The sequence below is a fragment of the Hesperophylax consimilis genome, unplaced genomic scaffold (genome assembly GCF_061612785.1).
Source record: "Hesperophylax consimilis isolate HC1 unplaced genomic scaffold, BYU_Hcon_1.0 scaffold_32, whole genome shotgun sequence".
NCBI lineage: Eukaryota > Metazoa > Arthropoda > Insecta > Trichoptera > Limnephilidae > Hesperophylax > Hesperophylax consimilis.
The window spans coordinates 2,559,036-2,584,642 of NW_028301262.1; the positions used below are offsets into that span (position 1 = coordinate 2,559,036).

Here is a 25,607-nt window from a genome sequence, read left to right on the forward strand (position 1 = left end):
GTTCTTATAATCAACAATAAGTATATTATGGTCACTAAGTGGATCATCAATATTCGATATAGTAGTCTGAATGTTTTGCCTATTTGATAAGATGTGATCTATTAAGGTGCAGCTTGTATCAGTGACTCTCGTGGGAAATGTTTTGTTATGTATTGAAAAATTGTAAGATTGTAAGATGTTGCAAAAATTTAATGAAGAGTGTGTGGATATGGATATGTCAATGTTAAAGTCTCCGAATATTAATGTATCTTGTCTACTTTCGTTCAGTATTTCTTCTAGATGTATTAGAAAATCCTGCATATTTGTGTTGGGTTTTCGATAGATAGCATAGATGTTAACTGGTTTCCTATCACTGCTACTAAGCGTTATACCTAAAAAGGAATTTTCATTTGAGAAATTTTCAATAATTGCACACTTCATAGTATCAATCACATATATTGCAACGCCGCCTCCTCCTTAGTTGGGGCGAGAAGCAAAAACAATTTTGTAACCATTCAGGGAGTAAAACTTTTCCTCTCCAATCTTAAGCCACGTTTCCGTAATGACGAGCACGTGTACAATGTACCGCGAACTTCTTACTTTTTCTTTGATCTCATCAAACTTATTACGGATGCTTCTCGCGTTCATATACATTATTCGTAGACAGTTGGTCACGGGATTATAATTCTCGATGGTGAGGCACTTATGCTCATGTATGTTACACTCCATAATCTATAGTTGCAAGGTCGTTCTTGAGTGCAGCGATGTAGGCCGGGCAGTTGTCCCTATCTCCAGTTGAGTGATCAGCAGGCTTACCAAATCTGGTGCATGTCGCGCAAACTGGTTTGATGGTGGAATTTGGGCAGGACTCACCAGTATGATTCTGTTGAGCACAATGTCCACATGTGGGTTTGGTATCTCTGCAATACTTATATGAGTGACCAATCATGTGGCATTTGGTGCAGACAGTAAGGCCAATAAAGTCTCGGACGCGGCAAATAGTCCAGCTTATAAATACTTTCTCTTGCTCGACTAGAAATTTACGTACGGTAGCGGGTACTGCGTAGATACGGTGACAAGCGTTACCTGTGCGAGCACCAGCCAGGTGACTTAGTTTACAGCCTGCAATAGTTTCTTCAGTGTCTTCAACGTTGGGAATACCAGTGAGAGCCATCCTTAAACAATCTTCGTCGGTCGGTCCCGGGGAACATTAAAGAATATCAGTCTCTGTAGACGCTTTGACGGTAGTCGGGCCTTCAGTTTGCTCGAGTTGTCGAAGCAAGGTGCATTTAATAGCTTTTGTTGTTCGCCCGTGGTTGCCGTATTGATCAAGATACCTTTATTTCTTTTTTTTTTTTTATTCCCGTGACCCGAACGCCTAGTTCAGATGGCCGAATTGTATCTTCAATCATTTTTTTCGTACCGTCACTGTCCTTTGTGGCGTCCGCATCCGTTGGAAAGATGCAAACGGCAGGTCTTGGTGGTCCGACGCGATGTCCTTGTTGAGTGATTGGTGGGGGTTGGTGAGCATCATATGGCTGTTTTCGGGCGATGTCAGCAAAGGAGAGGGTAGCCTCCGTTGCCACTGCCACTCTCCGTATTACAGGCCCGAGATCAGACTCTAATTGTATGATTTTTTGCTCAAGGTGCCTTTTTTCCCTCTTCTCGTGGCGTATTTTTATTTCTGCCATTCTAAGTTGTGCTGTAACTTTAGCTAAATCCGCACGCATCGTCTCGCGCTCCAACAACAGCTGAGATACGGATCTGAAAACTTCCGATACGTTTCTAGCGATCCTCAGCTGCCGGTCTTTTGAGACCTTAGATTGCTTCTCTGCTAACACAAGTTGAAGAGCTGTCAAATGTGCTTGGGTTTCATTGAGCACATCTACTCCTGAAGCGCAAGGATATTCCGCTTCGGTGACGTCCGAGCCTTTGGATGACGTAACCGAGCTGTTTTCATCCGCATCCTCAATCGTGACGGACTTTCCTCCTATATCCTCTGGACTAGGAGACATCATGGTGCTTATGTGTCGTTTTTTAGGACGATTCATTATTAAACACTAATTTATAAGGACACATAAAAAAAAAAAACAATGTTTGAAACAAAGTATTAGGTTCTGTTCAGCTTTGCGCCTGAAAATTCGTAGGTGGGCAATCGGTCTAGCTCTATGTAAATCAAAACAAAAGTCGCCGTATCGAGTTTTTATATCACGATTTTTTTATATTTGCACTAATTGAGCACAAATAACTTTAAACAGTTTATCACTATGAATGTATCTACGAAATCCACTATCGGTTTTACCGAAACGTTTCTGTTTTATTCATGAAATTATCGGATATGTTTTTTTGTAGGTTTTGGATAATTTTATTTAAAAGAAAAAATACACAAATGTAAACTAAAAAGTATTTTGCGAGATGAGAGTAATCTCTTTCGACGCACAATTGTCACTTTAAAAGGATTTAATACAGAGGATTTAGATAGTTTCGATTGTAAACATGGGGTATCACAAAATCACAAACGCAACCAATAGGAGCCCTGAAAGGTGAGCTCATAATTAAAGCGGCCAATCCGCGCACTTTATCCGTTGTACACAACACTTTGGTTTGGGATGCAGTGAATTATTACCTGGTTTGTGTAGCCTCTGAATTGGTGAATTTTCCAAATAATTATTAGCAGACTTTGGAATATTATGGAGAGCAGTCTGTCTTGTATTACGCGTGGGTACACAATAAGTAATATGGTTCGATAAATGCATGGCGTCTAATCTGTCATTCGCTATTTTGAAAAGACAAACTAAATCCAGCAATTACCGGCCAATATCTTTAGCAACTATAGCTGCAAGATTATTTGAAAGGGTAATATTAAATGAGATACATGATAAACTAATGCCTAAAGATAACCAGATAGGATTTAAATGAAGATTATCCACTAATATGGCAATATATACTGCAAAGCAAATAATAGAATTCTACAAAAAACGAAAAACTACCGTATACAAGTGCTTCTTAGACCTAAGTAAAGCCTTCGACAGGGTCTGTCATAAAACATTATGGGATAAATTGAAAGCTAGTCATATACCTCTCTTATTTATAAACACACTATCCTGATGACACTCCCAGCAGGAAAATGTTGTACGGTGGGCAAGTACATACTCCCAGCCGATATATTTGCGGTCAGGAGTAAGGCATGGAGGGTGTATGTCCCCCATTCTATTTAATGTATACATGGACGAGTTGTCAAGTCGCCTGCACATCAGAGCGGACTGTCGTGATAACAGTATATGTATGAATCATATAAGCTACACGGACGACATGATCCTCCTAGCTCTGTCGATCAAGGGATTAAGATTACTACTAAACACTTGTGAAGAATATGGAAAACAGCATAATATGATGTACAACCCGAAGAAGACGGAATTGATTGCGTTCCACCACGGAAAAAGTAAAGATACAAGTAAAATGCTCCCCGTATACTTTAACGAGGCAAAAATAAATACATGTTCGAACGTGAAATACTTGGGGCACATTATTTATCACTTCTACAATTTCACATACCTACTGTACAAAAAATATGTGAGATCGCACTAACCTCCCCACATCCTGGAATAAAAATAAATTAAAAAATCAGTCATTGTGCGCCTTGATGATAAGTCGGTCGGTCTAATTTATCTCTAAATAGTATAAAACAGTCACTATTCGCGTCTGTTTGTTTGTGCGCTTTCTTTAAAACTACGCAACGGATTTTGATTGGATTTTCATTATCATTTAGAAAATGATATTTTTGTATATAACAAATTAGTAATATATTTAAATAAAGTAAAGAAAAGTCGACATTTTTTAGTCAAGTCGTAAAAAAATATTTTCTGGCGCTTACATTGCTAACGCTGTTACCTTATGAGATGTTCTGCAGAAATAACTCCAGTGCTCGCGAAATTATTTAGGCTCTTTCTCAAAGGTGGAAAGGTGCCAGATGTTTGGAAAAAGGCAATCGTCCACCCAATCCCAAAAAAGGGGGACCGCTCCGACCCTTCAAACTACCGCCCCATAGCCATCACTTCCATACTCTCGAAGGTATTAGAAAGGGTGGTTAACAACAAATTGCTCACATATCTCGAGAATAACAATATCCTAAGCGATCGGCAATATGAATTTCGTCGAAACCGATCGTGTGGCGATCTACTCGGATATGTGACGCATATTTGGGGGCGGTACATGGAGCGTTTTGGTAAAACTCAAACCGTTGGGTTGGATATCTCCAAAGCCTTTGACAGAGTCTGGCACCGGGCGCTTATTGGGAAGTTACCATCGTATGGGATCCACCCAACCCTGCATAGTTGGATTGCGGACTTTCTGAGGGGAAGAAAAATTCAAGCCGTGGTTGACGGCTCTTCTTCCTCACCGCACCAAATCAATGCGGGGATGCCACAAGGATCTGTGCTGTCTCCGACGCTGTTTTTGTTGCACATCAACGATCTCGTTGAATGTGGACCAATTCACTGCTACGGTGATGACAGCACCATTCACGAGGGTTATATTTTTAACAGGCCCCCTTCCACCTATGATGTCCGAACAGCTCGGGAAGTTTTGAAGCAAAAAAATTGACCACCACCTCGAGATGGTTCGTTCCTGGGGTAAGGCCAACTTGGTCACAAAAACCCAAGCGTGTCTGATTTCGGCAAAGAGGGAGATCAATGACTGTCTGGTGCAATTTGATGGGAGCACTCTCCCCAATAAAGACTTCATTGAAATGCTTGGAGTTACTATATCAGACCGGCTCAAATATCTGGGATCCATAGAAGCCCGAGTAAATCATGCCTCCAAGAAGTTGGGCGTCTTGTACAGGGCTAGGAGATTCTTCAACAGTGACCAGCTGTTGACCCTGTACAAGTCTCAAGTCCGCCCAACTATTGAATTTGGAAGCCACCTTTGGGCTGGTGCCCCAAAATACTTAATAAACCAGCTTGAATCTGTGCAAAGGAGAGCGATCCGTCTGATTGATAATCCGTTGTTAACAGACCGATTGCCTCCTCTAATACATAGACGTAATGTAGGCATACTGTGTCTGTTCTACAGGTATTTCAATGGAGCCTGCTCCAAGGAGCTAGCAGCATTGATTCCTGATGCACCGGTGCACGTGTGCGAAACTCGACGGACACGAGCTGAACACCCGTTCACGGTTGACGTTGGCTTAATGAGAACGGGCCGTTTTTACGACTCGTTTTTGTGTAAGTCGGCTCGTATGTTGAACGAGCAACCGGCATCTGTTTTCCTCCCTCCTATAATCCGAGCCTCTTCAAGGCCCGCATTAACAAATCCCTTCCTACAGCCCCTACCTTAATCGATCAAAATAATTTGCTTCGGATTTGTATTTCCTTAAAAGGCCTACAAAAGAGTCCAGGATGGCATATGTCTATCTCCAAAGAATAACCCCCAGCAACGCCGGGTACACGTCAGCTAGTTATTAATAAATGTTACAAATTTACGCTGCATTCTCTTGATATTTAGTTGGTGAATCTCATTCAGTGGAGCCCAGATTGTCGAATTATAATCTAGATTGCTTCTCACAAACCCAGTAAATAATAATTTAAATGAATTAATTCATTAATTATTATTCACTGTCCTCAAAATAAACACCAAATATATCATTGCACTGTTATTTATTTCATTTATTTGCGGACCAAAAGTTAATTTATTATCAAAAATAATACCAAGGTCAATTTTGCTTCTTTTTAGAATAATGTTTTGATGCATGATAGGATTTTCGATACGGGCATTTTTCAAAATTTATGAATACTTCATTATTGTTTATTTAAATCAAACAATCCATCACGTGAATAATTCACCTGCCACAAAGTCTGGCAAATGCCGCACGGCCCTCCGGAAGTTGCCGACTTCGCAGCAGATGGAGTAACCGCGCCTCATGTCGCGCGGCTGCCAGGTCAGCCAGCGAAAGGCGGAATTGCCTGCGCAGACATCGCGACACGGCTCCAGCTCCTGCTCAGCCTGCTCTGCCGTGACGTAAGGATTGTTCAGGCCAAGGAATACGACCGACTTGTTGTGTGCACGGTCGTACACCAACTGAAAAGAAATATGAATATTGGTAGCATTATAAAAAACTTAGACAACACGTGCGTGCCTCTAAACGCAGAAACGAGTCCCGGTACGATCAAGGGAGTTATATAGTGTGGTAGCCCTCTATCCCCATCCGCGAAGAAGGTCCATTCTGGAACATCCCGAATCATAATGAACTTATAACGGGATTACAGGCCGGTTTCCTGGTAGGCTTTTAGTAAATTCGTAATCGTGACAATACATTGGTATCTTTAAATAGTATAAAACAAAGTCACTACCCGCATCTGTCTGTTCTTCCGCTTAGTTCTTCTAAACCAGAGGTTCCCAAACATTTTTGCCCCGTAGACCACTTGCCAAATATATATTTTTTTCCGTAGACCCCCCCTGTCTGCCGAATATTGAATTTTCCAGAAACTATTAACGTCCCATGTGATAATCATTTCTCTTTTTCGTAAGAAGATTCCCATCCCCTGCCTGTCCAACAACCGGTGGCGGTATAGTTCCTCTATCTTTACACTGTGCAGACAGGGGTGCCCTTGTGAGGTATTACACCAAATGAAAATGAAGCAGGATAAGAAACGGGAATTTATTTCTTTAGCTAGCCCTACAGAACTGCTCCTGAAGTTCTTTGTCGGTGCTTATACCGGTCAGTTCTTCTTGTCACATGATATGCGATTCTTTAACGTTCCATTTCCAGTCATTTAATCTAAATGTCCTCAAACTTAGTTTTGAATTCTGTGTGAAGTGCATTTAAATGTTAAACGTCCTGGACGTTTTTCAAAAACAAGTTGGGGAACTAGGAAAATTCGAGGCTTTCAATGTGCAATGTTTTGCTTGAATATATTAATTCGGACGAGAAAAGGAACGTAGACTATATTTATAAATTTTTAATTTTTTATTTATTTATTGTTTTTGTGTTTAATTCGTAGAACTCCATTTATTTTTTTTTATAAATTTAATTTAGATTAAATTTGATAATATTATTATTAAGTTCTGCAAGTGTTTTAGTTTTTTATTATTGTGACAGCTGTTTCGGCTTACAAGGCCATTTTCAAACTGTGGTTAGTCCACATATTTATATTTATAAACCTCAATTGACAACCTTACGAAATATAAAAATACAAATATCAAATAAGTAATTTCTCAGTCTATTATATTTGTGTTAGGTCTATTGTGTCATTTACGGAACTACTAAAAATGTTGACTTGAGGTAAATGGGGGTCTGCTTGTATGTATCCCCATTTGAATCTTGTGGACCCCCAAGTTTTATTCTCGCTGACATAGACCCCCAGCAAGTCGATATCGACCCCTGGGGGTCCATATAGACCACTTTGGGAACCTCTGTTCTAAAGTATGCAACGGAGTTTGATATGGTTTTCACTATCATTTAGAGAATTTCTTCCTACAGGTTATGGATATTATATTTACAGATAGTAGATAAAAGTCGAGCAACGCCGGGTTCACGTCAGTTAGTAACTAATAAAATGCATTATTTTCCATATAGAACACTTTGGGAACCTCTGTTCTAAAGTATGCAACGGAGTTTGATATGGTTTTCACTATCATTTAGAGAATTTCTTCCTACAGGTTATGGATATTATATTTACAGATAGTAGATAAAAGTCGAGCAACGCCGGGTTCACGTCAGTTAGTAACTAATAAAATGCATTATTTTCCATATAGAACACTTTGGGAACCTCTGTTCTAAAGTATGCAACGGAGTTTGATATGGTTTTCACTATCATTTAGAGAATTTCTTCCTACAGGTTATGGATATTATATTTACAGATAGTAGATAAAAGTCGAGCAACGCCGGGTTCACGTCAGTTAGTAACTAATAAAATGCATTATTTTCCATATAGAACACTTTGGGAACCTCTGTTCTAAAGTATGCAACGGAGTTTGATATGGTTTTCACTATCATTTAGAGAATTTCTTCCTACAGGTTATGGATATTATATTTACAGATAGTAGATAAAAGTCGAGCAACGCCGGGTTCACGTCAGTTAGTAACTAATAAAATGCATTATTTTCCATAAAGAACACTTTGGGAACCTCTGTTCTAAAGTATGCAACGGAGTTTGATATGGTTTTCACTATCATTTAGAGAATTTCTTCCTACAGGTTATGGATATTATATTTACAGATAGTAGATAAAAGTCGAGCAACGCCGGGTTCACGTCAGTTAGTAACTAATAAAATGCATTATTTTCCATATAGAACACTTTGGGAACCTCTGTTCTAAAGTATGCAACGGAGTTTGATATGGTTTTCACTATCATTTAGAGAATTTCTTCCTACAGGTTATGGATATTATATTTACAGATAGTAGATAAAAGTCGAGCAACGCCGGGTTCACGTCAGTTAGTAACTAATAAAATGCATTATTTTCCATAAAGAACACTTTGGGAACCTCTGTTCTAAAGTATGCAACGGAGTTTGATATGGTTTTCACTATCATTTAGAGAATTTCTTCCTACAGGTTATGGATATTATATTTACAGATAGTAGATAAAAGTCGAGCAACGCCGGGTTCACGTCAGTTAGTAACTAATAAAATGCATTATTTTCCATATAGAACACTTTGGGAACCTCTGTTCTAAAGTATGCAACGGAGTTTGATATGGTTTTCACTATCATTTAGAGAATTTCTTCCTACAGGTTATGGATATTATATTTACAGATAGTAGATAAAAGTCGAGCAACGCCGGGTTCACGTCAGTTAGTAACTAATAAAATGCATTATTTTCCATAAAGAACACTTTGGGAACCTCTGTTCTAAAGTATGCAACGGAGTTTGATATGGTTTTCACTATCATTTAGAGAATTTCTTCCTACAGGTTATGGATATTATATTTACAGATAGTAGATAAAAGTCGAGCAACGCCGGGTTCACGTCAGTTAGTAACTAATAAAATGCATTATTTTCCATATAGAACACTTTGGGAACCTCTGTTCTAAAGTATGCAACGGAGTTTGATATGGTTTTCACTATCATTTAGAGAATTTCTTCCTACAGGTTATGGATATTATATTTACAGATAGTAGATAAAAGTCGAGCAACGCCGGGTTCACGTCAGTTAGTAACTAATAAAATGCATTATTTTCCATATAGAACACTTTGGGAACCTCTGTTCTAAAGTATGCAACGGAGTTTGATATGGTTTTCACTATCATTTATAGAATTTCTTCCTACAGGTTATGGATATTATATTTACAGATAGTAGATAAAAGTCGAGCAACGCCGGGTTCACGTCAGTTAGTAACTAATAAAATGCATTATTTTCCATATAGAACACTTTGGGAACCTCTGTTCTAAAGTATGCAACGGAGTTTGATATGGTTTTCACTATCATTTAGAGAATTTCTTCCTACAGGTTATGGATATTATATTTACAGATAGTAGATAAAAGTCGAGCAACGCCGGGTTCACGTCAGTTAGTAACTAATAAAATGCATTATTTTCCATATAGAACACTTTGGGAACCTCTGTTCTAAAGTATGCAACGGAGTTTGATATGGTTTTCACTATCATTTAGAGAATTTCTTCCTACAGGTTATGGATATTATATTTACAGATAGTAGATAAAAGTCGAGCAACGCCGGGTTCACGTCAGTTAGTAACTAATAAAATGCATTATTTTCCATATAGAACACTTTGGGAACCTCTGTTCTAAAGTATGCAACGGAGTTTGATATGGTTTTCACTATCATTAAGAGAATTTCTTCCTACAGGTTATGGATATTATATTTACAGATAGTAGATAAAAGTCGAGCAACGCCGGGTTCACGTCAGTTAGTAACTAATAAAATGCATTATTTTCCATATAGAACACTTTGGGAACCTCTGTTCTAAAGTATGCAACGGAGTTTGATATGGTTTTCACTATCATTTAGAGAATTTCTTCCTACAGGTTATGGATATTATATTTACAGATAGTAGATAAAAGTCGAGCAACGCCGGGTTCACGTCAGTTAGTAACTAATAAAATGCATTATTTTCCATATAGAACACTTTGGGAACCTCTGTTCTAAAGTATGCAACGGAGTTTGATATGGTTTTCACTATCATTTAGAGAATTTCTTCCTACAGGTTATGGATATTATATTTACAGATAGTAGATAAAAGTCGAGCAACGCCGGGTTCACGTCAGTTAGTAACTAATAAAATGCATTATTTTCCATATAGAACACTTTGGGAACCTCTGTTCTAAAGTATGCAACGGAGTTTGATATGGTTTTCACTATCATTTAGAGAATTTCTTCCTACAGGTTATGGATATTATATTTACAGATAGTAGATAAAAGTCGAGCAACGCCGGGTTCACGTCAGTTAGTAACTAATAAAATGCATTATTTTCCATATAGAACACTTTGGGAACCTCTGTTCTAAAGTATGCAACGGAGTTTGATATGGTTTTCACTATCATTTAGAGAATTTCTTCCTACAGGTTATGGATATTATATTTACAGATAGTAGATAAAAGTCGAGCAACGCCGGGTTCACGTCAGTTAGTAACTAATAAAATGCATTATTTTCCATATAGAACACTTTGGGAACCTCTGTTCTAAAGTATGCAACGGAGTTTGATATGGTTTTCACTATCATTTAGAGAATTTCTTCCTACAGGTTATGGATATTATATTTACAGATAGTAGATAAAAGTCGAGCAACGCCGGGTTCACGTCAGTTAGTAACTAATAAAATGCATTATTTTCCATATAGAACACTTTGGGAACCTCTGTTCTAAAGTATGCAACGGAGTTTGATATGGTTTTCACTATCATTTAGAGAATTTCTTCCTACAGGTTATGGATATTATATTTACAGATAGTAGATAAAAGTCGAGCAACGCCGGGTTCACGTCAGTTAGTAACTAATAAAATGCATTATTTTCCATATAGAACACTTTGGGAACCTCTGTTCTAAAGTATGCAACGGAGTTTGATATGGTTTTCACTATCATTTAGAGAATTTCTTCCTACAGGTTATGGATATTATATTTACAGATAGTAGATAAAAGTCGAGCAACGCCGGGTTCACGTCAGTTAGTAACTAATAAAATGCATTATTTTCCATATAGAACACTTTGGGAACCTCTGTTCTAAAGTATGCAACGGAGTTTGATATGGTTTTCACTATCATTTAGAGAATTTCTTCCTACAGGTTATGGATATTATATTTACAGATAGTAGATAAAAGTCGAGCAACGCCGGGTTCACGTCAGTTAGTAACTAATAAAATGCATTATTTTCCATATAGAACACTTTGGGAACCTCTGTTCTAAAGTATGCAACGGAGTTTGATATGGTTTTCACTATCATTTAGAGAATTTCTTCCTACAGGTTATGGATATTATATTTACAGATAGTAGATAAAAGTCGAGCAACGCCGGGTTCACGTCAGTTAGTAACTAATAAAATGCATTATTTTCCATATAGAACACTTTGGGAACCTCTGTTCTAAAGTATGCAACGGAGTTTGATATGGTTTTCACTATCATTTAGAGAATTTCTTCCTACAGGTTATGGATATTATATTTACAGATAGTAGATAAAAGTCGAGCAACGCCGGGTTCACGTCAGTTAGTAACTAATAAAATGCATTATTTTCCATATAGAACACTTTGGGAACCTCTGTTCTAAAGTATGCAACGGAGTTTGATATGGTTTTCACTATCATTTAGAGAATTTCTTCCTACAGGTTATGGATATTATATTTACAGATAGTAGATAAAAGTCGAGCAACGCCGGGTTCACGTCAGTTAGTAACTAATAAAATGCATTATTTTCCATATAGAACACTTTGGGAACCTCTGTTCTAAAGTATGCAACGGAGTTTGATATGGTTTTCACTATCATTTAGAGAATTTCTTCCTACAGGTTATGGATATTATATTTACAGATAGTAGATAAAAGTCGAGCAACGCCGGGTTCACGTCAGTTAGTAACTAATAAAATGCATTATTTTCCATATAGAACACTTTGGGAACCTCTGTTCTAAAGTATGCAACGGAGTTTGATATGGTTTTCACTATCATTTAGAGAATTTCTTCCTACAGGTTATGGATATTATATTTACAGATAGTAGATAAAAGTCGAGCAACGCCGGGTTCACGTCAGTTAGTAACTAATAAAATGCATTATTTTCCATATAGAACACTTTGGGAACCTCTGTTCTAAAGTATGCAACGGAGTTTGATATGGTTTTCACTATCATTTAGAGAATTTCTTCCTACAGGTTATGGATATTATATTTACAGATAGTAGATAAAAGTCGAGCAACGCCGGGTTCACGTCAGTTAGTAACTAATAAAATGCATTATTTTCCATATAGAACACTTTGGGAACCTCTGTTCTAAAGTATGCAACGGAGTTTGATATGGTTTTCACTATCATTTAGAGAATTTCTTCCTACAGGTTATGGATATTATATTTACAGATAGTAGATAAAAGTCGAGCAACGCCGGGTTCACGTCAGTTAGTAACTAATAAAATGCATTATTTTCCATATAGAACACTTTGGGAACCTCTGTTCTAAAGTATGCAACGGAGTTTGATATGGTTTTCACTATCATTTAGAGAATTTCTTCCTACAGGTTATGGATATTATATTTACAGATAGTAGATAAAAGTCGAGCAACGCCGGGTTCACGTCAGTTAGTAACTAATAAAATGCATTATTTTCCATATAGAACACTTTGGGAACCTCTGTTCTAAAGTATGCAACGGAGTTTGATATGGTTTTCACTATCATTTAGAGAATTTCTTCCTACAGGTTATGGATATTATATTTACAGATAGTAGATAAAAGTCGAGCAACGCCGGGTTCACGTCAGTTAGTAACTAATAAAATGCATTATTTTCCATATAGAACACTTTGGGAACCTCTGTTCTAAAGTATGCAACGGAGTTTGATATGGTTTTCACTATCATTTAGAGAATTTCTTCCTACAGGTTATGGATATTATATTTACAGATAGTAGATAAAAGTCGAGCAACGCCGGGTTCACGTCAGTTAGTAACTAATAAAATGCATTATTTTCCATATAGAACACTTTGGGAACCTCTGTTCTAAAGTATGCAACGGAGTTTGATATGGTTTTCACTATCATTTAGAGAATTTCTTCCTACAGGTTATGGATATTATATTTACAGATAGTAGATAAAAGTCGAGCAACGCCGGGTTCACGTCAGTTAGTAACTAATAAAATGCATTATTTTCCATATAGAACACTTTGGGAACCTCTGTTCTAAAGTATGCAACGGAGTTTGATATGGTTTTCACTATCATTTAGAGAATTTCTTCCTACAGGTTATGGATATTATATTTACAGATAGTAGATAAAAGTCGAGCAACGCCGGGTTCACGTCAGTTAGTAACTAATAAAATGCATTATTTTCCATATAGAACACTTTGGGAACCTCTGTTCTAAAGTATGCAACGGAGTTTGATATGGTTTTCACTATCATTTAGAGAATTTCTTCCTACAGGTTATGGATATTATATTTACAGATAGTAGATAAAAGTCGAGCAACGCCGGGTTCACGTCAGTTAGTAACTAATAAAATGCATTATTTTCCATATAGAACACTTTGGGAACCTCTGTTCTAAAGTATGCAACGGAGTTTGATATGGTTTTCACTATCATTTAGAGAATTTCTTCCTACAGGTTATGGATATTATATTTACAGATAGTAGATAAAAGTCGAGCAACGCCGGGTTCACGTCAGTTAGTAACTAATAAAATGCATTATTTTCCATATAGAACACTTTGGGAACCTCTGTTCTAAAGTATGCAACGGAGTTTGATATGGTTTTCACTATCATTTAGAGAATTTCTTCCTACAGGTTATGGATATTATATTTACAGATAGTAGATAAAAGTCGAGCAACGCCGGGTTCACGTCAGTTAGTAACTAATAAAATGCATTATTTTCCATATAGAACACTTTGGGAACCTCTGTTCTAAAGTATGCAACGGAGTTTGATATGGTTTTCACTATCATTTAGAGAATTTCTTCCTACAGGTTATGGATATTATATTTACAGATAGTAGATAAAAGTCGAGCAACGCCGGGTTCACGTCAGTTAGTAACTAATAAAATGCATTATTTTCCATATAGAACACTTTGGGAACCTCTGTTCTAAAGTATGCAACGGAGTTTGATATGGTTTTCACTATCATTTAGAGAATTTCTTCCTACAGGTTATGGATATTATATTTACAGATAGTAGATAAAAGTCGAGCAACGCCGGGTTCACGTCAGTTAGTAACTAATAAAATGCATTATTTTCCATATAGAACACTTTGGGAACCTCTGTTCTAAAGTATGCAACGGAGTTTGATATGGTTTTCACTATCATTTAGAGAATTTCTTCCTACAGGTTATGGATATTATATTTACAGATAGTAGATAAAAGTCGAGCAACGCCGGGTTCACGTCAGTTAGTAACTAATAAAATGCATTATTTTCCATATAGAACACTTTGGGAACCTCTGTTCTAAAGTATGCAACGGAGTTTGATATGGTTTTCACTATCATTTAGAGAATTTCTTCCTACAGGTTATGGATATTATATTTACAGATAGTAGATAAAAGTCGAGCAACGCCGGGTTCACGTCAGTTAGTAACTAATAAAATGCATTATTTTCCATATAGAACACTTTGGGAACCTCTGTTCTAAAGTATGCAACGGAGTTTGATATGGTTTTCACTATCATTTAGAGAATTTCTTCCTACAGGTTATGGATATTATATTTACAGATAGTAGATAAAAGTCGAGCAACGCCGGGTTCACGTCAGTTAGTAACTAATAAAATGCATTATTTTCCATATAGAACACTTTGGGAACCTCTGTTCTAAAGTATGCAACGGAGTTTGATATGGTTTTCACTATCATTTAGAGAATTTCTTCCTACAGGTTATGGATATTATATTTACAGATAGTAGATAAAAGTCGAGCAACGCCGGGTTCACGTCAGTTAGTAACTAATAAAATGCATTATTTTCCATATAGAACACTTTGGGAACCTCTGTTCTAAAGTATGCAACGGAGTTTGATATGGTTTTCACTATCATTTAGAGAATTTCTTCCTACAGGTTATGGATATTATATTTACAGATAGTAGATAAAAGTCGAGCAACGCCGGGTTCACGTCAGTTAGTAACTAATAAAATGCATTATTTTCCATATAGAACACTTTGGGAACCTCTGTTCTAAAGTATGCAACGGAGTTTGATATGGTTTTCACTATCATTTAGAGAATTTCTTCCTACAGGTTATGGATATTATATTTACAGATAGTAGATAAAAGTCGAGCAACGCCGGGTTCACGTCAGTTAGTAACTAATAAAATGCATTATTTTCCATATAGAACACTTTGGGAACCTCTGTTCTAAAGTATGCAACGGAGTTTGATATGGTTTTCACTATCATTTAGAGAATTTCTTCCTACAGGTTATGGATATTATATTTACAGATAGTAGATAAAAGTCGAGCAACGCCGGGTTCACGTCAGTTAGTAACTAATAAAATGCATTATTTTCCATATAGAACACTTTGGGAACCTCTGTTCTAAAGTATGCAACGGAGTTTGATATGGTTTTCACTATCATTTAGAGAATTTCTTCCTACAGGTTATGGATATTATATTTACAGATAGTAGATAAAAGTCGAGCAACGCCGGGTTCACGTCAGTTAGTAACTAATAAAATGCATTATTTTCCATATAGAACACTTTGGGAACCTCTGTTCTAAAGTATGCAACGGAGTTTGATATGGTTTTCACTATCATTTAGAGAATTTCTTCCTACAGGTTATGGATATTATATTTACAGATAGTAGATAAAAGTCGAGCAACGCCGGGTTCACGTCAGTTAGTAACTAATAAAATGCATTATTTTCCATATAGAACACTTTGGGAACCTCTGTTCTAAAGTATGCAACGGAGTTTGATATGGTTTTCACTATCATTTAGAGAATTTCTTCCTACAGGTTATGGATATTATATTTACAGATAGTAGATAAAAGTCGAGCAACGCCGGGTTCACGTCAGTTAGTAACTAATAAAATGCATTATTTTCCATATAGAACACTTTGGGAACCTCTGTTCTAAAGTATGCAACGGAGTTTGATATGGTTTTCACTATCATTTAGAGAATTTCTTCCTACAGGTTATGGATATTATATTTACAGATAGTAGATAAAAGTCGAGCAACGCCGGGTTCACGTCAGTTAGTAACTAATAAAATGCATTATTTTCCATATAGAACACTTTGGGAACCTCTGTTCTAAAGTATGCAACGGAGTTTGATATGGTTTTCACTATCATTTAGAGAATTTCTTCCTACAGGTTATGGATATTATATTTACAGATAGTAGATAAAAGTCGAGCAACGCCGGGTTCACGTCAGTTAGTAACTAATAAAATGCATTATTTTCCATATAGAACACTTTGGGAACCTCTGTTCTAAAGTATGCAACGGAGTTTGATATGGTTTTCACTATCATTTAGAGAATTTCTTCCTACAGGTTATGGATATTATATTTACAGATAGTAGATAAAAGTCGAGCAACGCCGGGTTCACGTCAGTTAGTAACTAATAAAATGCATTATTTTCCATTTTCGGAAACTGAAATATTTACTTCTCATTATTATCTTAGTCATAAGTCACTTGATATAAGTCTTAGATGTAAGTCAGTAGTTTTAGTATTAATTATTTAATAATTTTTTTTTGTGTTTCTTTATTCATAAAAATTTAAATGATTACGGTTTTTTGTTTCTACAACCACCATACTAGGCACATGCACGTATTATGGTAGCCATATTTCTTTAGATTTCAATGTTAGGATATACAGAAATAAGAGAGAGAATAAGAGAGAAAAATGCAATAATAATCCAGATTTATAAAGATAATATAATCACAAAATTTGAAACCCACTTATCTAAAAGATATCAATACAATATCAAAATTCCAAAATGTAATACCAAACAAATGCAAAATAACTTTAAATATTTAGGAATAAAGTATTTCAACAACCTTCCGATTGAAATAAAAAAATTAAAGGATATTAACATACTTAAACTTAAACTAAAGTTACTCTTTCAGAAATAATTAACTAAATAATTGCCTGTTTTTCCCTTCATTGATATTTATTATCAGTCTATACTCATCTCCACTGTATTTAGATTTTGTCTCTTTATATATTGTTCCTATCATATATATATACTTACTTATAGCATAATGATATTCTATTTTTCTTATAATTAGTGTAACTCTCTCACCAAGCACAAGAACCAGTTTCTTCATTGGCGAGATTGCGAACATAAATATATTTTGTAATGAAAATATATTTTTTTATGTACTCATATTATATTACTGTACCCACTTATATATAATTAAAAATAAAAATATATATATTTAATCAGTGCCCTTGAAAACGGTGTCATATAAATTATCATTAATGCAAAGTATTTTAATAATAAAAAGTGCATATTTAGCGTCCCTGTTTTCTGTATACCAAGGTAGTGTTTATATGGAAGAGAAATGACTTTCTGTAAAGTTTGATGTTACCTTATAGAACCAGAGAGGAATGGGCACCTTCATATCTTCCGGACTGAGGTACATATTCTGCAGATTACCTCTGTGGTCCCGCAACTTCAGTATCCTCAGGGTGCCGGTATAGATCTTCGTCCTGGCGCCTTTTTGAGCGATCCTCCTCTTCAGGTCCTGGAAAAGATGAAAGTGAAGTCATTGTAATAAATAGGCAAAACTGTGCTTAACCATGATTACGAAATTCAAATGGGATGATGATATTTAAGGTCAGGCTAAATGACCCGTAAGAGAGACTTAAATGGTTTAGAACCAAAAGTCAATGGCGACAAATGTTACAATTTTTAATTTGAATGGAAGGCAAGACTTCTTTTTTCTTTATTCTATGAATAGAACATTAAAGAAAAGTAAAGATAAATGAAGGAAAAAACCCAAACCTTTCGTATTCGTTTATCATGTCACAAGGTTCTACATTGAAAGAAAAGTCAGCTACTATAGAATGTTCAATTTCCCCTGTCGAAGTTCACCAAGGGACTAGGCACATTGAAAGAGAAATCATCTGCTCTAGAGTGTTCCAATTGACCCCGTTAAGGTTCCAATTACCCCTATTGAAGTTCACAAAGGGAATACATTGAAAGAGAAGTCACATACTCTAGGGTGTTCTAATTGCCCGCATTGAAGTTCACCAAGAGGCTACAATGAAAGAGAAATTACCTGCTCTAGAGTATTCCAATTACCCCCGTTGAAGTTCTCCCACTGCGGTGCCACGTTGAGGAAGGAGAAAGTGGCTCTCTGCCCGGCGGCCAGGGAGAAGTCCGTCTTAGCCGCCAGGTGGCCACGGTTGATAAAGTTGGAATTGCTGATGTACTGGTTACCCATGCCAGAGCCGAGCGTGTAGTCGAAGGCGGCTAGCTGAGAGCCGCGCGAAAAGAGGCGGTTCATGTCGAGGTCTGTGAAGAACTTCTGGTCTGAAAGAAAAAACTATATCTTTCTAAGTGTGATTTGTTTTATTCTGATTTCCTAGTATTATTGTAGAAAATTTTAAAACAAATCCTTCCCTTCCCTCTTTGACCTTGCCCTTCCCACCTCACCTTGGATGAAGAATGGCCGCGGCACCTTTATCATGAAGTCCGAGTTCTCGGGCTCCTGCCTGTACGTCACGTACGACGGCTGGGCTTCTCGGCGCTGGAAGCAGCTCGAGTACAGCTCGTGGAGTGAGCCGGATACGTTTAGCCCGACGCTGACAGCAAAGTCCCCGCCGTCACATGCACCGGCTTGAATCTCCAAGGCAGACGGGTCGGCGAAGCAGGACAAGGAGTTGAAATCGGCTGGCGAGGGAAGCCAGCTGGGACTGGAGAACAACGTCCCTCCAGTGCAAAGGAAGACCTGAACAAGTGCTACTAATTACATGTTGGGGTCAGCACGGAACACTCACTAAATATTTAGACACTTTGTACAGGCAATACTTATAACTACAAATAATAATAACATACATCTGTCAACTATTTGAATTCCTGGGCTTTATTAATTTTTTTTAGAAATCTAATGTAGACAGTGACTTTCCTCTTGTTTTGAAAGTCAAGTGTGCAAAATTTCAGAATGTCGGAATAAAATGAAATCAACATGTTTAAATAAATTTGAATAAAATAAAGGTTTTCGGCGACAAAATTAAAATTCTTAAGCTGCAAACTTTTGGACATATTTTGGTTAGGTTAAATTAGGTTAGATTGGATTTATTTTCGCTGAAATTCGTCTTCTGCACGGTGCATTACTTTAAGGTGAGGTTAGGTTAGGTTGTGTTATGAAATGTTTGGGATGTGTCTTCCAACGCCCCAAAGTCACTTACTGCTTCCATCTTTAGCAATGGATCTCAGGAACACCAGGAAATCGTTGGAGACATGGTATTCTTTATGTTAAGTGATACTAGGATAGTTTCGTTTGGGTGAGGTTAAGTTAGGTTATGTGATATCATGTTAAGTTAGGTTGGGATGTATCTTTCACCGCCCACCAAGACACTTAGGTACTGCTTCCGTCTTTAGCAATGGGTGCATCAGGAAAGCGCTAGAGACATGGTGATCTTAAGGTTAAGTGAAGCTAGGATAGTTTAGTTTGTGTTAGATTATGTAATATTAATTTTGGTAAGGTTGGATGGAGTCTCTCACCGCCTCCGTCTTCAGCACGGTGGCACTGGGGTGCACTAGGTAGCTTCCTGGACAAGCAACGGTGACTGCACCACCGTACGGGAACACCAGATACCCGTTGCCGTTGGTAGTTAGCAGAGAACCGTTGGAGACGTAAACAGGTTGCGGCCGGGACGGATTGAAGCCATGAAGTGGTACGGAGCATCGGGCTGGAACCGTCAACAAATTATGGTGTTGGAGAGGCACAAAAAATTAAGTAGGAACACACTGAGAGAAATTTATTCCTTAGGGCCTATGTCATCAATGCCGTGTGGAGGGTTTTTTGGGGGAGAGGAAGGAGCGAACGTGGGTCTTAAAAAGATCCATGTTGTAGAAGAGAGGAAACACAGAAGCAGGCAAATCGTTCCTCAGCCAAGTTGTTGAACTCAAGAACGAGTCTTAGAAGCGACCCGTTCTCATGTAACAAATGGCAATGTGTTGGCCGCGGGTGATGAAGAGATCATCAGCGCTAGATCCTCAGAGCATTTTCAATTGTAATTCCGGTAGAACGAGGACAGCATGCCTACTTAACGCCTTTGCTCTAAAGGTTGCGATCAGTTTTTTAAGATAGGGGAATCTATGACAGAATCTACGGACCGCCCGTTTCAGCAGTCTAGGGTTTTTTTTAGGTATTTTGGTGCTCCAGACCAGAGGTAACTGCCAAATTCAACAGTGGGGGGTACTTGATATGGTTTCCTCATGCGGTAAGAATACCTTTGTCTGGAGGGTCTTTCAAAGAAAGAAGGAGTGGAGCTTCTGAGAAGGAAAAACATATAATGTCAAGTGATCAGCTCAGCCACGGGGGCTCCATCTAGTTATCATAAGGTGTAAAGGGCCCGGTTATTATGGCGTGTTGCGCTACCTCCTTCTTTAGCCAACGTTTCGGACAGAATTGCAGTGTTCATCATAAGGGCAGATGTTTAATCAGATTACAAGCTTACTAAATAAGGAAGTAGCGCAACACGGCACAATACCCCAAAAACAAATCACTATAAACCTTTGCCGTAGGTCCACACCAAGTGGTTCGTTGCGTTTAGTGATTTGACGAGGTGTGTTTAGGTCTTGGCGGCGGATGCGCCTGGGATCGGGAGAGGCTGGTTCACGGAGACCCTTGTCTTACTCCGCAGCGGGGGGGATTGATTTAAATGTTCCTCACTCTTGGACGCACTGATCCCTAGATTCTTACCCACCCCTTTTTCTTTTCATTAAAAAGACGCCCCCACAGACCACCCTCAAAGATGACGTAGCCCCTGAGGAAATTATTTTCTTCAGGTCCTCCTGAAAAACCAACTTATCAATCTTTTTATTGCTACCAACCTCGAACGTGTGGCAAACCCGTCGTGCTCTGCCTTTTGAGGTGCATCCAAAACTCGAAATAGTCTTGAAATTCCTCCTCTGACAAGCGAAACATCTGTTCTTCGGGTGTCGGAAGGTTCTCGAAGGGAACTCCTTCCAGCTCCAAGGACCTGACAATTTCTGGCACATCGTATGTTCTCACCGATACCAGAAATGCCAATAAACATACCAAAATCAAAATACTCCTCGGCCACATTTTGTTAAAGTTTACCAATTTTAAATTTAATTTCTGATTTTAATTAATGAATGGATAATTTTCAAATGTCACTACAAGTTTCTGATTTTTTCTATTGATAACCGATTTTCTTTTTTCATTTAAATTTTTTGCTAAAAATCACTTGTTATTTTAATATTTAGTTTAATTTTGTATTTGTCTTTGTCTTATTACAAATGATATTTTTTGAATTCACAACAAAATATTATACTTAGTTAATTTTGCTTTCAAATATTGCGATTTAAATAATTTAGATAGAAACTATCCTCCGTACAACTGTCAATTTTGGGAAAATTATTGGACTTAAAAAACTTAAACGTCATCACTTATTTAATTTTGAATAAAGAAAACCATAATTTACTTAAAAAAACGTTTTCTACTTTATGGCTACTAGCAGACTTTACCTAACTTTGGAAACATTTAGAAAATAACGTTTTCTCATTCATTGGTTCCATCTACACGATCATATTGAGATATCAGATCTGGCAAAGGGAGATTTCATTACTAATCCTTATTCCTACTTGTACATGGATCTGATTCTTTTTACTTTAATTTTTACTCTCTGACTTGTACCCGGCGTTCTGGGGGTTAACTTTTGGAGAAAGACACATGCCATCGCGAACTTCCAGACCTTTTAAGATATACAATTCCGTTGTACATTATTTTGATGTATCTCACAAGGTTTAGCCAGAGTTAGCAATGTAGCGCCTGAAAATATAGATTTTTACGACTTGATTAAAAAACATCGAGTTTTCTCTACTTTCTACAAATAATAATAATAATAATATTGGACAATTTTTGTAGCGCCGCTTTTGTGAGCTATCACCTCAGGGGCACAATATAATATGCATGTTTTATGTACATACATTTTCCGGAAGAAAATCTCTAAATGATAGTGAAAACGTCGCTCTAGTTCGTTTTTATCCAACAGACCATTTTTGGCGAAATTGAGTTAAGTATACAGTTGTACTCAGAAAGCATTTATTTATGCGATACAAGTGAATACAATCAATATTTATTTTTAATGTGTTTTTGAAACGCAGCTTGTCTTAAATCCACCAAAATTAAACAACATGTCGAGCGTGCTTATCCAACATCCGCACGTTGGCCAAAATGACCCTCATTTTTAAACTGGCCGCTAAGTTACATTTCATATAAATGTATCCAACAATTCCAACATCCAAGCCATATCTTAGCCTATGTATGAAATGCTAACTCTCCGTTACGGGCGAATTACTCTAACAGACCAAACAGCCAATGGCAGCACAGCGGAATGATCACGTGATTGCTTTTATACCATACATTCGTTCGTTAGCGCAACAAAAGTAAATATCTTCACTTGTGATTTAGCTTTTTACAAAGTTATTTTAGTATCTTTCCGGGAGATTTCAACACACACAGTTTTTTAAAGATGTACACTGTAGAGAACGATAAAAAATTTTCATGGAAAATGCAACAGATAAATAATATTTCATTCTTTTATCAGCAAATTGTATCAACTTATCGTTTGTTACAGCTCTATACAGGGTGGTCATAATAATATTTCGGTATTTCGAATGTTTTATATACATAACATTTTTTAATACATGCCAATTTCTAAATTATGGTGAAATATCGTTTTAAACTAAGAATTGAAATAGAAACATGTCGTTGCTGTTTTAATCGCATAGTCAGTGAATTAATTGAAATCAAATCAGTTAATTGAAATAAATGACAAAGAGTGAGGTATATTACTGAGAGTAGGACGAAATAAAACTTGAATTGGAAATGAGATCCCTGAGGCGTATGTACGGTAAAAGGATCATGATAAAAGATGTAATTATGAAAGAGTATCTGAGATGACGTTCGAATGCATCGTTCGTTGCTTGCGATGTAGTAAGGTTTGATCGTTTCAGGATAGCTTGGACTGGATTTTGGTGGGCAATTGTCCGGTACCATTGTTCTTCAACACATCAATATTTTCTTTCTCGTTGGCCGTATTATTATTTTTTCTTCAAAATTTAGATTAACTTTATTGTCTTTGTTACTTTTTTCATGTTTACCATTACCGTAAATCTCATTGAGAATTTTGTGAATAACTGTGTGGTTGAAATATTTAATTACAAATGTTTTCCGAAAACTTTTTATTGCAAGTCAGCATGTGGTTCGTCAGAAAACTTTTTCGAGACTTTAAATAATTATTGCACTTAGATCACGAAAACTCTTTTCCCCACTCTTCTGTGAATTATAACTTATCTCCCTATTATACCCTTTTGAGAACATGCACTCAGAACATGAAAATGGTGTTTCTCCACTATGAGTCATCATGTGTTTTGAAAAACATCTCTTCGATAAACATGAATAGTTGCACTCAGAACATGAACACGGGTTTTCTCCACTGTGTCACAACCTGTGTTTCGTAAAACATAACTTTTTCTTATATGTGTTTATTCAGTTTTTTTTATTTGTACATTATTTTCTCTTGCTTAGATCTTACAAAACTGAGCAATCAGTTTAATTGTAAGAAATCTCTCACTTTTTCTATTTATTAGTTTATAATAATATATTTAATTTCAACTTGATATCTTGGTAAGTACCACAATATTAATTGTTTTTATGTTTGACGGAGGTAGAACGATCTAATTTTCGTTTTTATTTTTGAATGACATGTCTCATTTTTAATATCTTCTGGTAATGAGTTAAACAATTCCGGAATTTTATGTCTTTTTGTTCTATCTCCGTATACATTTTGCGATATTTTAATATTAAACATTTGTGCTTCTCTATGCTTAGTAGGGTAGTTATGGTTTACAGGTTTTTTGAATTCTGTATTCCAGAATTCATCTAGCGTTAGTTGGTAATCTATCCTACTATGTATAGAGAGCACATTACACAAAGAAAACATTTTTTTATAATCGCCTTCACATAATTGTATTTTTTTTTGCCTGATATCAATTTTAGGAAACGGATTTGTAATTGTTCTATTTTATTTAAGTACGTTTTAAACGTTAATCCGTAACTATTTACTCCGTATCCTATAATTGATTCCGCTAATGCATTATATATACAGTATAATATATTTTTATTAACAAAGTTTTTTAGGTGATGAAATTTCCCTAATATGGATCTTAATCTATTACATACATTTTCAATGTGATTTGACCAGTTAAAATTGACATCTATTGTAAGACCAAGGTATGTATATTGGTAAACTTTTTCTATGTTTGGGCATTTATATGGCAGAGATCGGTTTTTTGTGTGAAAACAATCGTATGAATGACTTTTTGTATGCAGTTCTTTATCCTGACAACTTGCATATGGAGAGTGTATAAGCATATATTTTGTTTTTTTTTTGCGTTAATAATAATTCCATTGTCGTGGGACCATTTAATTATGTTATTTAGGTCTGTTTGTAAAAATTCCTCAATTTTCTGTAGATTTCTGTCAGCACATATAATGCAAGTATCATCTGCAAACATGTAACATTTACAACGTTTTATTACGTTAGGTAAACTGTTTACTTGCATTATATAACACGTAGGTCCCGATATCGACCCTGTTGCTACTCCAGTGTCTGTTAACATTTCATCACTGAAAATTCCGTCAATTTTAACTTTAATTTTTCTATTTAACAGATAATTTTTAAACATTTTATTTAAAGGACCTCTAATACCACATTCTTCCATTGCCTTTAGTAATGTTTGATGGTCCAATGTGTCAAAGGCCTTTTTAAAGTCTATAAAAATTATACCAACGTAATATTTTTCATAAATAACAATTTATGTGGTCAGTGAAATTAGAAAGTAAGTGTGTAGTAGGTACTTTTTTCTTTTTGAAATCCGTACTGTATGGGATTTATGATTTTGTTTTTTTTCTATAAAAAATTGTATTTGGTTAAAGATAGCTCTTTCAATAATTTTATCAATACACGAGAGAATCGCAATTGGTCGATAGTTTGTGAAATCTTTGTGATTTCCTGATTTATAAATAGGTCTGATGATGGATGTTCTAAGTTCGTCAGGCATGATGCTTTTATTTACACAAATGTTAATTAATTTAGTAAGGAATGGAATTATATTATCAGCAATTAACTTCAGGTCTTTAATTCTTATTTGGTCGTTGCCTTCTGACTTTTTAACATCCATATAATTAATTATTTTTATTATATCTTTTTCTGTTACAGGTCTAAATCTCATTGACATAATAGCAGGAGTTGTATACATGTTACGATCTAAGAATTTTGTAGTACAATTGTGTCTAATGTCTTT

The 25,607-nt window shown here is 36.4% G+C and overlaps 1 protein-coding gene across 1 annotated transcript; it reads right to left on the reverse strand.

Annotated features, from left to right (window-relative positions):
• Positions 1–5,805: 5,805 nt before the first annotated feature.
• Positions 5,806–21,342, reverse strand: LOC149409291 (salivary endonuclease-like). The gene is made up of 6 exons (XM_089649996.1): positions 21,108–21,342; positions 19,773–19,960; positions 18,702–18,996; positions 18,325–18,578; positions 17,632–17,787; positions 5,806–6,057 (listed from the first exon to the last, which is right to left on the reverse strand). The coding sequence occupies exons 1-6, from the start codon at positions 21,340–21,342 to the stop codon at positions 5,806–5,808; spliced, it is 1,380 nt and encodes a 459-aa protein (XP_089506122.1).
• Between the last annotated feature and the right edge of the window lie 4,265 nt (positions 21,343–25,607).